The sequence below is a fragment of the Mastigoproctus giganteus genome, chromosome 1 (genome assembly GCF_048544385.1).
Source record: "Mastigoproctus giganteus isolate SK-2022 chromosome 1, ASM4854438v1, whole genome shotgun sequence".
In the NCBI taxonomy this organism is placed as follows: domain Eukaryota; kingdom Metazoa; phylum Arthropoda; class Arachnida; order Uropygi; family Thelyphonidae; genus Mastigoproctus; species Mastigoproctus giganteus.
The window spans coordinates 202,301,219-202,316,023 of NC_143575.1; the positions used below are offsets into that span (position 1 = coordinate 202,301,219).

The 14,805-nt window shown below is 38.3% G+C and overlaps 1 protein-coding gene across 2 annotated transcripts in view; it reads right to left on the bottom strand.

The window, feature by feature from the left end:
• The window catches only part of Polr3B (RNA polymerase III subunit RpIII128), a 527,342-nt gene that overhangs the window by 482,748 nt on the left and 29,789 nt on the right, over positions 1 to 14,805 (bottom strand). Inside the window, exons 2-3 of one of the 2 annotated variants that reach the window (XM_090375599.1) lie at positions 14,483 to 14,572; positions 7,320 to 7,384 (exon numbers count right to left, since the gene is read on the bottom strand). In XM_090375599.1, coding sequence (XP_090231725.1) covers positions 7,320 to 7,384; positions 14,483 to 14,572 — 155 coding nt within the window. Of the gene's footprint in view, positions 1 to 7,216; positions 7,285 to 7,319; positions 7,385 to 14,482; positions 14,573 to 14,805 lie in introns of those variants that run through there. The other variant, XM_090375592.1, reaches the window with a different exon arrangement.

The window sequence follows — 14,805 nt, forward strand, 5'->3', positions numbered from 1 at the left end:
CAGAGAGTGGTAATCAATGGACACTGCTTGTCGTGGACTAATGTTATTAGTGGAGTTCCTCAGGGCTCAGCGTTGGGTCCATTATTGTTTTCTGTATTCATAAATGATACTGATGATGGTATATGAAGCTTAATATACTGAACTGTGGATGGACCACATTGCACGGTTCTCAAACACTGTGGCCCCGATGCATCAAGGCAACTTACCCATCAACAACGTCCCTACTGATATGCTCGCCACCGTTAACATCACCAGGAAGCAGCTTATAACTGCTATAAATGGATTGCCACCCACTGCAACTGCAGGCCCCGATCTTGTGCCACAATTCATGATTAAATGTCTTAGCTCGTTTATCATCGATCCGCTACTATCAATTTTTAACCGTGTATTAACGCAGCACTACTTTCTCCCTCTCTGGAACAGATATGCTGTGAGGCCACACCCTAAATGCCAATCTGCAACCCTCATTAAACAGTTCAGGCCAATCTCTCATTCTTCCAGCCTCTTGAAGCTCATGGAGAAGACATTACTTTCCACCATCACCAATCAAATTATGCCTCACAAACCCCCACATATTCACTATGGCATTCCAGGTAGATCCACAGTCACCAATTTAACATTGATAACCAACACCATTCTCAGTGCACTAGAAGCTAAAGCAGAGCTTTCTGTCACCTACATCGACCTGGAAGCTGCTTTCGACTCCATCAGTATCCTCTCACTGTTCACCTCCTAGAAAACTACTTCTACATAAAAGGTGACATGTTGTGGTTTATCACAGCCCTGCTCTCTGAGAGAACCATTCTTCTTAAAGCGGATCAACACACAATCTGGAGAAAGATCACTGCAGGAGTTCCCCAAGGCGGAGTTCTCTCCGGAGCATTATTCACCGCAGTTATTCTTCCATTTGTGCAACGGAGAGAAGACATACTCTGCTATGCCGATGATATTAAGATATTTACTCAGATTAACCCCGGCGAACATCTCTCAAACATCAATAAAAAGATCTGTGAAAAGTTACATAACTTAGGATCCTATCTCCATCAATTTGGCCTCCTCATTAACCCTGCCAAATCAGCACAAATTGTCTTTTCTCTGAAGCGCCAACCCACTGAAATCCAAGCCTCTCTAGATGGCATTCCCTTCCCAGTGGCCAAGATGCATACAGACTTGGGAGTTGTCTTCGAATATAAACTGAGCTTCAATCCCCACATTGACAAGCTCACAGCAAAATTCTGTCAAATGCGCTGGACCACAAAACAACTGCTCCACGTTAGGGATCTGTATGTGAGTCGTCGATACGTATACACCTCAGTATACTCCGTCGTACTGTATGCCTCGGAAATTTGGGGGTACGCGGCCCCTACCAACATCAAACGCGTGTACTCTGCCGAATACTGGCTCCTTTGTTGGATCACGCAAAAACATCGTCGTCCACCCCAGCAAAGAACAACTGCAATGGCGATCTCACTTAATTTTGCCCGACTTCCAGATCTTGTATTTGAAAAATGCCTTGTTCTCACTGTCAAGATGACAACCGGAATGGTCTCGGAGCCAAGCATCTGGGAACTGTGTGGCTGGAGGATCCCTCTACCCCGACTGAGTTCAGCTCCCACGCTCACAGCTCACTATAACAGACTATAGCTCAGTGACCGCTTTCTCCCCAGGGAGATGCTCCCCACAATCCTTTCAATTGACGGCAACCTCTGTAGGTTTGTGAAGGATCGGAGGTACCGAAGAGAGATCCTTAAGAACCTTGGCCAGGCAAAGTGCACATTGATAAGGGCAGCATAATAATAATGCCCAATATATTGTAAATAATGTTAAAAGCACGATGTCTTTATGAATGTGTTGTAAATAAAGTCAACAATATCTTTATGAATATAAATATTAATATAACATAATGTAAATATGAATATCTTTATTATTTCATTGTAAATACTGTCAAAAGCATATATTCTGTAAATAATCTGACACTGATTCTATTTTATTGTTGGCTCTGGGGGATGAGCCCGAACTTCGATGTAGGCCCCGTTCCCCCAAGGCTATTGTCCACCAACCAATGTAAAACCCCTGGCATTGCTGCTGTGAAGGGTCTATTGTATATACCATGTTTGTATACAATAAAGATTAAAGATTAATGTCGAAGTTTGCAGACGATACAAAGGTAGGCAGGGTTGTCAAGGACACTACTGACACTATGCTGCTGCAACAGGATCTGGAAAGGTTGAGCAGATGGGCTGAGAGGTGGCAAGTGAAGTTTAACATTGACAAATGTAAAGTACTACACGTGGAAAACAGCAACCCCAGAGCAACGTATCAACTCTGTGGTACTACACTGACAGTGGTAGAGAATGAAAGGGACCTGGGGGTGGTTGTGCAGCCAGATATGAAGTTCTCTGAGCAGTGCAGATGGGCTGCAAGAGTAGCTCATAGTGTATTGTCAATGATATATAGGAATTTTTCAGGGATAAGGAGGTGATTATTCCCTTGTATAAGGCAATGGTCAGGCCACACCTTGAGTACTGTATACAGGTCTGGAGGCCTCATTTCAAGAAGGATGTAGAGCTGCTGGAACGAGTACAGAGAAGGGCAACAAGATTAGTGAATGGAACAAAGGGGTGCTCTTACGAAGAAAGGCTTAAGTTTTGCAAATTACAGTGTCTGGAGACTAGGCACCAGCGAGGTGATCTGATAGAGGTGTATAAAGCCTTGAATGGTTTGAGCATGTTCAATGCTGATGGGATTCTTCCTCTCGCTCAGAATAATCACCTGAGAGGGCATAAATTCAAATTGAGGAAAGACAGATGTACGATAGACGTGCGGAAATTTGCCTTTAGCCAGCGGGTGGTTGGTTGGTGGAACAGACTTCCATCCCTTGTCGTGGAAGTTGATAGCCTAAATAAGTTTAAGGCTCAGCTGGACAGGTATTTTGAAGGAACAGAGGGGTGAAGTGGAAGTGTTTTTTTTTTTTTGGTTGATGCTGAATAAGCTTGCTTTCTTGCATCAAATGCCTCTTCTAATGCTAATGCTAACCTGTAATGGACAATGTACGGTGTTTGCGCTTTACACCATGAGAGGCACTTCCTTTATGCGTTGGAACCATGGCTGGGTCTAAATGTGAGCAGGTTATAATAATAAATTGCAGAAAACATGTGGGAATGGCTTGCCAATGTTTATGAGTTCGTGCCAACATCTGATGCTGCAACAAACGCCACCAAAACAGTAGCAGCAGGTCAGTGCGCCGACCCAGGAAATTTGAAATTACATTCGTGGAAATTATGTCCGAATTAGTGGTAGAACCAGATTACCGGTGGCTGGATTAGTGATGGTCGATCTGTATTATAAAAATCAAACTATTACATAAAAAAAAAACCTTTATAAAAATAAACTTTAGAATATAACTAAACTTCTGAAATCCACCTCTACTCCACTAATCCCCTCTTATCTACAGTTCTTTGTAATTGCTATGAAGAGCTCCACAAGGCACATCTGCTTACCACGAATGCCCAATAGATCACAACTGGTACATACGTCTGGTATATAGCCTTTTTACACTTCAGTGGTATGTTCCTGTTCTAGAAATTCCCATCAGCTTATATCTTTCTGCTTATTTCTTTTTCCATCTCTCCAGTCTTTGTGATGATACCTCCTAGATACTTGAAGTTGTTAACTTTTTTTTTTTTTTTTTGGTAGTTGTTGGCGCATAGGCTTCTGTGGCCATAATGCACCTCCCAAGGTTTTTGCAGTACTTTGATCCAAGCCCAAGGCTGGAATCAAACCCATGACCTTTGGGTTGCCAGGCAGGCACTTTACCCACCCGGCTAACCCGGTTGGCGAAGTTGTTAACCATAATATGTGCTAGCCCTTTGACTGCAATGTATTCATCCAGCTCACCACTCCTCTTTGGAACCATTACTTCACTCTCAGGCACAATATGGCCTTAGCAGCCCTTGTGCCATTAAACAAACCAACAACAACTTCACTCTTCTCCTGACTGAAAGCCAATCCAAATTCTTTGCCATACTAGTCCACGCATTAACTTGCCATTGCACTTGTTCCCTGCTCTCTCCCCATATACAGAGGTCATCTGCAAAGAGCATCACTTTCATCTTGTCCAAGTTGTTCTGCCACTTTACATTGCACATCATTCATGACAGCTATGAATAGTAGTGGTGACAGGATGACTCCTTGTCTCGAACCTGAAGTTGTTTTGAAGCTCTCTGTCAACCCAAACACTTCTTACTTTGCTCACTGTGTTGGTGTAGATAGTCTCAATTCTCTCCACAAGATGTTCCTCATGGCACCCCTACTCAATTTTCTGCCTGTTAGTGCTCTCTCTCTCTCTCTCTCTCTCTCTCTCTCTCTCTCTCTCTCTCTCTCTCTCTCTCTCTCTCTCTCTATATATATATATATATATATATATATATATTTAAATAATGGCTTAAAAGTTTAACATAAAATAAGAAAATAAATAAATAAATATTAAGCTATCATTTTATGTTAAACTTTTAAGCCATTATTTAAATATAAATCAGTGGTAGTAGTGGGTTGATATGCTAAATAAGCAGCACCTGTGCCGCCATCTATTCCCTTTCTTTTCTTTTATATAAGCTGGCTAAGCTTACATTATGTCAGTGGTGTGACTCTGATCTAGAGTGCTGTCTGTTCTATAAATTATATCTCGCTGCATAAGGATCACCGCTGTGCAAATCCTCTTCATTGGTGGATCGATTGGAGGATATATATATCCAATAATTCAAAATAAAACAAAATAAAATAAAACATAAGCCAGTAGAATGGCAAAAACTGTAGAGCAAAAATTAACATAAAAATAACGTAAAATAAAATAAACCAACAGGGAGGGAGAAGTAAAGGTAATAAGACAAACAGTAGCCGATAGTCCCCTATATAATTTAGCACTTTAAATCCAATTAATAAAAGCAATATAAAATTTAAAATAATGCCAATTATAATATAATTTAGCGGTACCCCCCTCGAAGATACCAGTTCCGAAAGACGTGAAATATCACCAAAAAAGGGGTTAAAAGAACTACTAAGAGAAAAACAAAATATCAAAACAATAGACTAGCCATTATGCCCCATATCGACAGAGGACCACGAGGCCAATAATGGTCATGGAATCGCTGCATTTCAATCGCTATACAAATCGTCGCAAAGCTGAAAAGTTCGAAGAACCAAACCACCCATTCCTCCTCCGATCGATCCACAAATGCAGAGGATTTGCACAGCAGTGATCCTTATGCAGAGAGAAATAATTTATAGAACAGACAGCACTCTAGAGCAGAGCCACACCACTGACATAATGTAAGCTTAGCCAGCTTATATAAAAGAAAAGAATAGATGGCAGCACAGGTGCTGCTTATTTAGCATATCAACCCACTACTACCACTGATTTATATTTAAATAATGGCTTAAAAGTTTAACATAAAATAAGAACATAAATAAATAAATATTAAGCTATCATTATAGACAGCAAAATGCACATCCTCCACATGAAGCCCAGATATATCCAATAATTCAAAATAAAATAAAACATAATCCAGTAGTATGGCAAAAACTGTAGAGCGAAAATTAACATAAAAATAACGTAAATTAAAATAAACCAACAGGGAGGGAGAAGTAAAGGTAATAAGACAAACAGTAGCCGATCTTTTAACCCCTTTTTTGGTGATATTTCACGTCTTTTGGAACTGGTACCTTCGAAGGGGGTACCACTAAATTATATTATAATTAGCATTATTTTAAATTTTATATCGGTTTTATTAATTGGATTTAAAGTGCTAAATTATATAGGGGACTATCAGCTACTGTTTATGTCTTATTACCTTTACTTCTCCCTCCCTGTTGGTTTATTTTATTTTATTTTTATGTTAATTTTCGCCCTACAGTTTTTGGCTTATGTTTTATTTTTAATATTTATTTATTTATTTTCTTATTTTATGTTAAACTTTTAAGCCATTATTTAAATATATATATATATATATAAAATATTAAAAAATATATGTTATATGATCTCTATTACAATAATATAATTATAAAAATTACATTTCATAATACAAATTATATATATACAGTATATAATTTTATTCTTTATATAGAGGTACTAAGTAAACATCAATTATAGATCACCACAAAATTAAAAAGATACTGTATACCTTTTTATAATGAAATAAACATATAAATTAAAAAATAATAATAAGTTTAAGTAACTTAAACCCAAATTACGTGGCACCTCTGGAATGTTGTTGTGGCACCCCGTTTGAAAACCACTGCTCTATCCCCAAATTTCTCAAAACTTCCCACATTTTCTCTCTCTTCATGGCATCAAATGCTTTATATCAAAAATTTCAAAGATTTTATAAAACCTTAATAATCTTAGATTTTTAATTATGCATTGCGATAGGTTTCAATAAATATCTTCATAAAAATAAAATGGTAAATCCTCTCCAAATTATTTACTTTTATCCGTCAATTATTCACTGACATTTGCTGTATTAATGCACAATACACTTGCACTGAAATCACATTCTGCAGAGCAGAGAATCCAAGAATCACTACTGACTGTGTGCAAGTTTGTTTGCTTAAGAGTTTTGTGGCACATTAGCATCTGTGGTATTAAATGCAAGTCTATGCCTGCTTACCAGTATTGCCAGAAGCAATGCTTGCATTTGGCAACACTGCTACTTACTCGAGTCGTGATATATGGCACAAATTCTAATGATTCATTAGCCGTTGCAGAATTAAAATGTTAAAAGCAATTTAATAACAGCAAATATAATAAAAATTACAATAAACATAATTTCACGATATATTCTTCAGCGGGCTGTTTACTATATAAATTTTAAAAACGACAGCGGGCCAAATTACACACATTCAGAGGACTGAGTTGGCCCGGATGCCAGACGTTACCCACCTCTGCTTTATATGATATTGTTAAGTTTTCCCCCCTTCCCTCTGCTTTTCTGACAAAAATGAAGGAATTAGTTCACAATTACTCAAGATTTTGAGAGTCAAGATATATTAACCACCAATTTATAATTAATAGGGATAGTTAAAAGGCAAGTAACTGTGGCAAAGAGGTTTACAGTTAGCTATTGTGTTACTCCTGCATTAATAGTCTTTACAACAATTGCAAAATGCTTAGGCATATCAATTGAAAATAAAAAAATTTAAAAAAAATTTTAATATGTACATGATCCTTAGTACTTGGTATTTTGGCCTTAGGTATCCTCCCTTTTAACCTCAGCTATCTGAAACCCTAATAATACATCATACAATCCTGATAGGAAACTCACTTCAGGAAAAAATTTGGATCTGCATCACATGTGACTCTGTCATTTGCTTTTACTATCTTCTTGATCTGGAAGGAAAAAAATATGCAAAAATAAAAAAGTGCCTTCAAACGAATATACATACATATAGTGTAATTCAAAATTAAACCCTAATATCAATAATTACAATTTTTTAATTCTTTTACCAACAGATTATGCATTTAGGCAATAATGATAAAAAGGAATTATTTATAATTATTTGGCATTGAATCAGGATATTTTTCTCAAAATTCAACTTTCACATTAACATACAATAAGTATCGGTATAACTATAAATACATTTGCGCAGGGAATATATCACAATGGCTTCATTATGAACAAACCAGTATGGAGGAGTTTGTGCAAGTGCAACCTAACTGTTCTGCTGCAAAGGTATAGTGTTGCCATTGATGTGGTTTTATAACAATTGTTCTGTTGAAAAAAAAAGCCGTGAATTAGGGTTGAATTTGAAAGTGTCTGCAATTCTGCCCAGACACGATAGGAGGGAGTATATGATGAGAGCCTTGTCAATCAATTCGACCCTGGAAAGATTTTACAAGGCTCAAGGGGTAGAATTTTATTCAGCCTGGTCTGTACTTGTTAACAGTAGAGACTGCTTCTACAGGGATGGGATACACTTAAATAGAAAGGGTGCAAGAATATTTGCTGATGTTATTGAGGGAGTGTTCGGTGGGTCGGAAAACTGCTAGCTTAGGGAGATACAAGGACTAATAGATTAACAGTAGCCACTGGCAGAGGTGAAAGTGATTCTTGCACTGCTTCTATTGGAATGAGCAGCAGCCTGGAAAACAAGATGCAGGGTATTTCAGAGACTGCTGGGAGTCACTGCAGTACAAATAAACACATGGGTTGTGTTAGGGTAGCTAAGAATAGGAACAGGTGCATGTATAGTTGCGTGTACACCAATGCTAGGAGTTTGGTAAATAAATTTGATGAATTTGAGGTATTGCTCAAAACATCAAACGCAGATATTGTTGGGATATCAAAAACGTGGTGTCACACAGATGTTATATAAGAATATAACATCTGTAACATTTTCATTCCTTATAAAAGATATAAGGAATGCAGAACTGGAATTTCGGGAGCAACGTCTACAGAAAGGATAGACAGGATAGGAAGGGAGGAGGGGTTATGCTATTAGTTAAGAAACACATAAAATCCAAGGAAGTGAAGCCAGTCCACATCACAGGACAGTGCAGTGTCGAGTCAGTTTGGTGGGACATAAGCATTGAGAGGTCAAAAATTGAGAGTAGGAGTGTGCTATGGGCCTAATGATTCTGATGAGTATAATAAGAAACTGTACAGGTAAATAGAGTGCGCCAGTAAATCTGAGAATCTTATAATGGGGGATTTTAATTTCCCAGATATTGAATTGAATTTGTGGGTTGGTCACTCACACATATGCAAGGCTTTTGTGGATTTATTGGATGATTATTTTCTACATCAGCATGTTCGGGAGGCAACTAGATGGAGTAATACTCTTGATATGATTATCAGTAGTGATTCTTCATGCATTAAGAATCTGAAGATGAAGGAACCACTAGGTGGCAGTGATCACAGTGTGCTGAAGTGGGATTTACTCAAAGAGGTAACTACCATCAGGGATAAAAGGAAGTGTTTTTGCTTTCGTAAAAGCGACTACGATGGTCTGAGACAGTATTTAAATTCTATACAGTGGGACCAACTGATGATGTTACCAACAGCAAATTCAAAATGGGAAGCATTCAAAAAACTTATCCTGGAGGCTACTAAGCTTTACATACCAACTAAGAAATATTTTTCAAGGTTTACGCTTAAATGGATGTCAGATGAACTAATGAGACATATGGCACAGAAAAAAAATGCATGGGATACACATAAATTAATGGATGACATGAAAGCCTATGATAGATATTAGCTGGTCTGTAACGAAGTCACAAAGGAGATTAGGCAGGCTAAGGCAGATTATGAGAAATCCTTGGCAAAGGATGCAAAGATAAACAAAAAAAAAGAGTTCTTTACCTATGAAAACTTTAGAAGGAAGGGGATGAATCAGATTGGTCCACTGGATATTGATGGTTCAACAGTTGATGATCCTGCTCAGGTGGCTAACAAACTAGACGAGTATTTTGCGTCTACATTCACACATGAGGAGTTATTCAGGAAGGGGAATGCCAGAGGTGAAGTAAACTCTGGCAGTGAGCTAGATGATTTTGTAATAACTGAGAGGAATGTGGAGGAGAAATTGTTGAGGATAAACATAAAAAAGGCACCCAGGGTGGATGGGATCTATCCTGTTATATTAAAGGAGGCAGCAAAGGAAGTAAGCAAAGCCTTAGCCATAATTATGAGAGCTTCCTTGGACTCAGAGGAGGTATCCATAGACTGGAGATGTGCAAATGTGACCCCAAATCACAAAGGAGGATCAAAGGCTGACACAAGTAGTAGTAGTAGTGGCATGTGATGCAAGAAAGCATGTGTATGAGCTTATGCAGCATCAGCCAAAAAAAAAAAAAAAAATCACACCATTCCCTCCAAATGCCTGTTCAAGTTCCTCCTTAAATTTATTCAACCTATCAACTTCCACAAATTCCGCTGGCTGAAGGCAAATTTCCACACATCTATTCTACATCTGTCTTTTCTTAATTTGAATTTATGGTCCCTTAGGTTCGTAATCTGAACAAGTGGAAGGATCCCATCAGAATTCGGCGTGGCCAACTCATTCAAGGCCTTATACACCTCAATCAGATCACCGTACAGGTGCCTAATCTCCAGCCACTGCAATTTGCAGAACTTAAGCCCCTCTTTGTAAGAGGATCTCTTCATTCCCCTCACCAATCTTGTTGCCCTTCTCTGTACACGCTCAAGTAAATCTACATCCTTCTAAAATGATGCCTCCAGACCTGTACTCAGTACTCAAGGTGTGGCCTGACCATTGCCTTATACAGAGGAATAATCACTTCCTTTTCCCTGCTAGCAAAATTCCTATATATCATTGACAAAACCCCATGACCTGCCCTGGCAGCCTGGCAGCCTGTCTGCATTGCTCAGAAAACTTCATATCTGCCTGCACTTCATATAAAACTTTATATCAGAAAACTCCCAGGTCTTTTTCATTTTCTACTACTTTAAGTGTAGTATCACACAGTTGGTACGTTTCTCTGGGGTTACTTCTACTCATATGCAGTACTTTGCATTTGTCAAGGTTAAACTTCAGTTGCCACTTCTTAGCCCATCTGCCCAAATTATCTAGATCCTGTTGCAGTAGCACACTGCCATTACTGTCATTAACAACCCTGCCAACCTTTGTATCATCTACAAACTTCGACATTAAGTCTGATATACCTTCATCAATGTCATTGATAAATATACAAAACAACAGTGGACCCAACACTGAACCCTGTGGGACTCCACTAATAACATTAGTCCACGAAGAGCAGCACCCATTGATTACCACCCTCTGTCTTCTCCCACTTAACCATCCTTTTATCCATTGTAGCAACTTACCCTTAATACCATTCTGCTCCAATTTGTACAATAGTCTTTCATGCGCAACAGTGTCAAAAGCTTTCCTGAAATCCAAATATATGATATCAAAATTATTTTTTGCATCCAGTTCCTTTGTAACCACATCATAATATCCTACCAAATTTGTCAGACAAGACTTTCCCTTAACAAACCCATGCTGTGTCTGAATTATTGCTGCAGTCTTGTCTAGATGATCCTGCAATGCATCTTTAACCAGAGACTCCATTATTTTACCCGGAACAGAAGTTAAACTAACTGGTCTGTAATTACTCGTGTCACCCTTCAATCCCCCTTTGTGAATTGGGGATACATTTGCACATCTCCAGTCCGTGGGAACCTCCCATGAGTCCAAGGATACTCTCATAATTATGGCTAAGGGTTTGCTTAGTTGCTTTGCTGCCTCTTTTAATATAACTAGATAGATCCCATCCACCTCAGGTGCTTTTCTTATGTTTAACTTCAACAATTTCTCCTCCACTTTACTCTCAGTTATTATTTGATAACCTTCTGCCATTTGCAAACCTTAATAATTCCTCATGTGTGAATGTAGATGCAAAATACTCATTCACTTTATTTGCAATCTGAGCAGGATCATCAAAAGTCGAACCATCGATGTCAAGTGGACCAATCAGATTCATCCCCTTCTTTTTAGAGTTTATATAAGTAAAGAAATCCTTGCTGTTTTTCTTAGCATCTTTTGCCAAGGATTTCAAGTAATTATAGACCTGTGAGTTTAACTTCTGTTCCAGGGAAATTAATGGAGGCACTGGTTAAAGCAGCACTGCAGGATCATGCTCGGACACGGCATGGTTTTGTTAAGGGAAAGTCTTGCCTGACCAATTTGATTGGATACTATGATTCAGTCACAAAAGAACTGGATGCAGGGAATAACTTTGATATTATATATTTGGATCTTAGAAAGGCTTTTGATACTGTTGCACATGGAAAACTGCTGCACAATTTGGAGCAGTGTGGCACTGAAGGCAAATTGCTGCTTTAAATAAAGGGATGGTTGAGGGGGAGAAGACAGAGAGTGGTAATCAATGGACACTGCTCATCGTGGAGTAATGTTATTAGTGGAGTTCCTCGGGTTTCAGTGTTGGGTCCATTGTTGTTTTCTGTATTTATAAATGATACTGATGATGGTATATCAAGCTTAATGTTCACGTTTGCAGACGATACAAAGGTTGGCAGGGTTGTTAAGGACACTACTGATGCTATTCTGCTGCAACAGGATCTGGAAAGGTTGAGCAGATGGGCTGAGATGTGGCAAATGAAGTTTAACATTGACAAATGTAAAGTACTATATATGGGAAACAGTAACCCCACAGCAATGTATCGACTGTGTGTTACTACACTGACAGTGGTAGAGAATGAAAGGGACCTGGGGGTGGTTGTGCAGGCAGATATGAAGTTCTCTGAACAGTGCAGACGGGCTGCAAGAGTGCTCATGGTGTCTTATCAATGATATACAGGAATTTTTCTAGCAGGGATAAGGAGGTGATTATTCCCTTATATAAGGCAACGGTCAGGCCAAACCTTGAGTACTGTATACAGGTCTGGAGGCTTCAAGCAGCTCTACATCCTTTCTAGAAGGATGTAGAGCTGCTTGACATCCTTTCTAGAAGGATGTAGAGCTGCTGGAACGAGTACAGAGAAGGGAAACAAGATTAGTGAATGGAGCAAAGGGTTGCTCTTACGAAGAAAGGCTTAAGTTTTGCAATTAACAGTGTCTGGAGACTAGGCACCAGTGAGGTGATCTGATAGAGGTGGATAAAGCTTTGAATGGTTTGAGTATGCTCAATTCCGATGGGATTCTTCCTCTTGCTCAGAATAATCACCTGAGAGGGCATAAATTCAGATTGAGGAAAGCAGATGTAGGATAGATGTGCGGAAATTTGCCTTTAGCCAGCAGGTAGTTGGTTGGTGGAACAGACTTCCATCCCTTGTTGTGGAAGTTGATAGCCTAAATAAATTTAAGGCTCAGCTGGACAGGTATTTCGAATGAACGGAGGGGTGAATTGAAAGCGTTTTTTTTTTTTTTTTTTTTTGGGCTGATGTTGTTATTGTTGTTGTTATTTGGTTTTTAGGAGCATTAGCAACTAAGGCCATATTGCTCCGGTGCAGTGGTCATTCCCTGACCTTTCCACATACTCCGTATTTGGTGGTGACGGGCTCGAACCCCGGTCTAATCAAGAAGCGTGTGCTACGCACTGGTGCTCCTTCCCACCTGGCTATGGAGGCGCCTTTTGGGTTGTTATTGTTGTTATTTTGGTTTTTAGGAGCATTAGCAACTAAGGCCATATTGCTCCGGGAATATGCGGTGGTCATTCCCTGACCTTTCCGCATCCTCCGTATTTGGTGGTGACGGGCTCGAACCCCGGTCTAATCAAGAAGCGTGTGCTACGCACTGCTGCTCCTTCCCACCTGGCTACGGAGGCGCCCGCCTTTTGGGCTGATGCTGCATAAGCTTGCTTTCTTGCATCATATGCCTCTACTAATGCTGATGCTAAAATGAGAGAAATTAGTTCTTTCATTTTGTGTTACATTAATTTTAAATCACCCTCTATAACAAAAATGCATATCTTCATTTGGCGTAATTTTAGAAAATCTTTATGCCGGTGATAAAGGAGACAGGCAGTTATAATGGATCAAATTTATTACTTCAGCCAAAAAATTCAAAATATGCATTAAATGTAATATGAACATAAAAAGATATACTCAAGGTGACAAAAAATGTCTCACAATTTGACATCTTAATATAATTCAAAATGGTAGTGTGAAATTATTTATAGAAAGAAATTACATTACACTTTACTGACTAAGGCTGCAAACAAATTCATTATTAAGTATGAAAGGCCATCTTCATCTACTAGATCAGTGCTTCTCAGCCAGTATGATGTCCAATGGTGAGCGTTCAAGATTGTTTTGGTGAGATACAAAGTTCTTCCTAACATTCAGAAATTATGAGGTTATTGTGTTTTTACACTAAAATACTTCGAAGAGTGTAAATTTGACTTGCACTACTATGATTATCACCAGCTCATTTAGCAGTCCAAAAGAGGCTAGAACAGATATCCAATATTTGCCAAATCAAACACCAAACCAATCTTTCTCTTAGTTTAATTTCAAATGTTCAGCAGTTTTTCTTCAAGGTAAGGATGTCATTTACACAAATCTCATTAAATTTTGAAGTTCAATTCCCTCTTCCATTAATGTTTGTCCACATATGATACCAAATGGCATAGGTGTGCAATCATTTTCACCATGAAAATGATTGTGCACATGAAAAATCCATACTGTATGTTTTAAATTTATTTATACACAGTGGCTGGTTTATTAAACAATTATATTACAAACCAATATTAGGTGGTAGCAAATAATATTACAAAGCAATATTATTTGCTACCACATCACCATAAATCAAGAAACATGATGAAATCTCTTAGTACCTGCCTTTGCTATATAATAAAAGAGTTGAAGTTTCACAAATTACTAAAATGAAAAATTTTGAAAAACCGTATGCTTTCTGAAGGGCAAAAATAGCTAAAATGAAATGATTTTTCATCATTCACAAATGAAGAAAATTTAACACTTTATCTTATTTTGATATAACTCACCTCAGTGGTGATGAAATAATTAAAGGAGTCTATATGTTGTTTTACTAAACCTCTTACTTTAAGAAATGCTGGCACCAACTTCCACTTTTCCTAAAAAAAAATAATAATAATAAATATATATATAATAATAATAATAATAAGAAGAAGAAGAAAAAATCATATATATTGGGTAGGTTTATGGACCTGGGGCACTGCTAGTAATAGTAGAAAAACCTGGCAACCATAAGGAAATATATACAGGCATACCTCGGTTAACGTTACCTCTGATAACGAAGCTTCGATATAACGAAGTCGGCAATTTCAAGCCCCATTTAACATTAAAA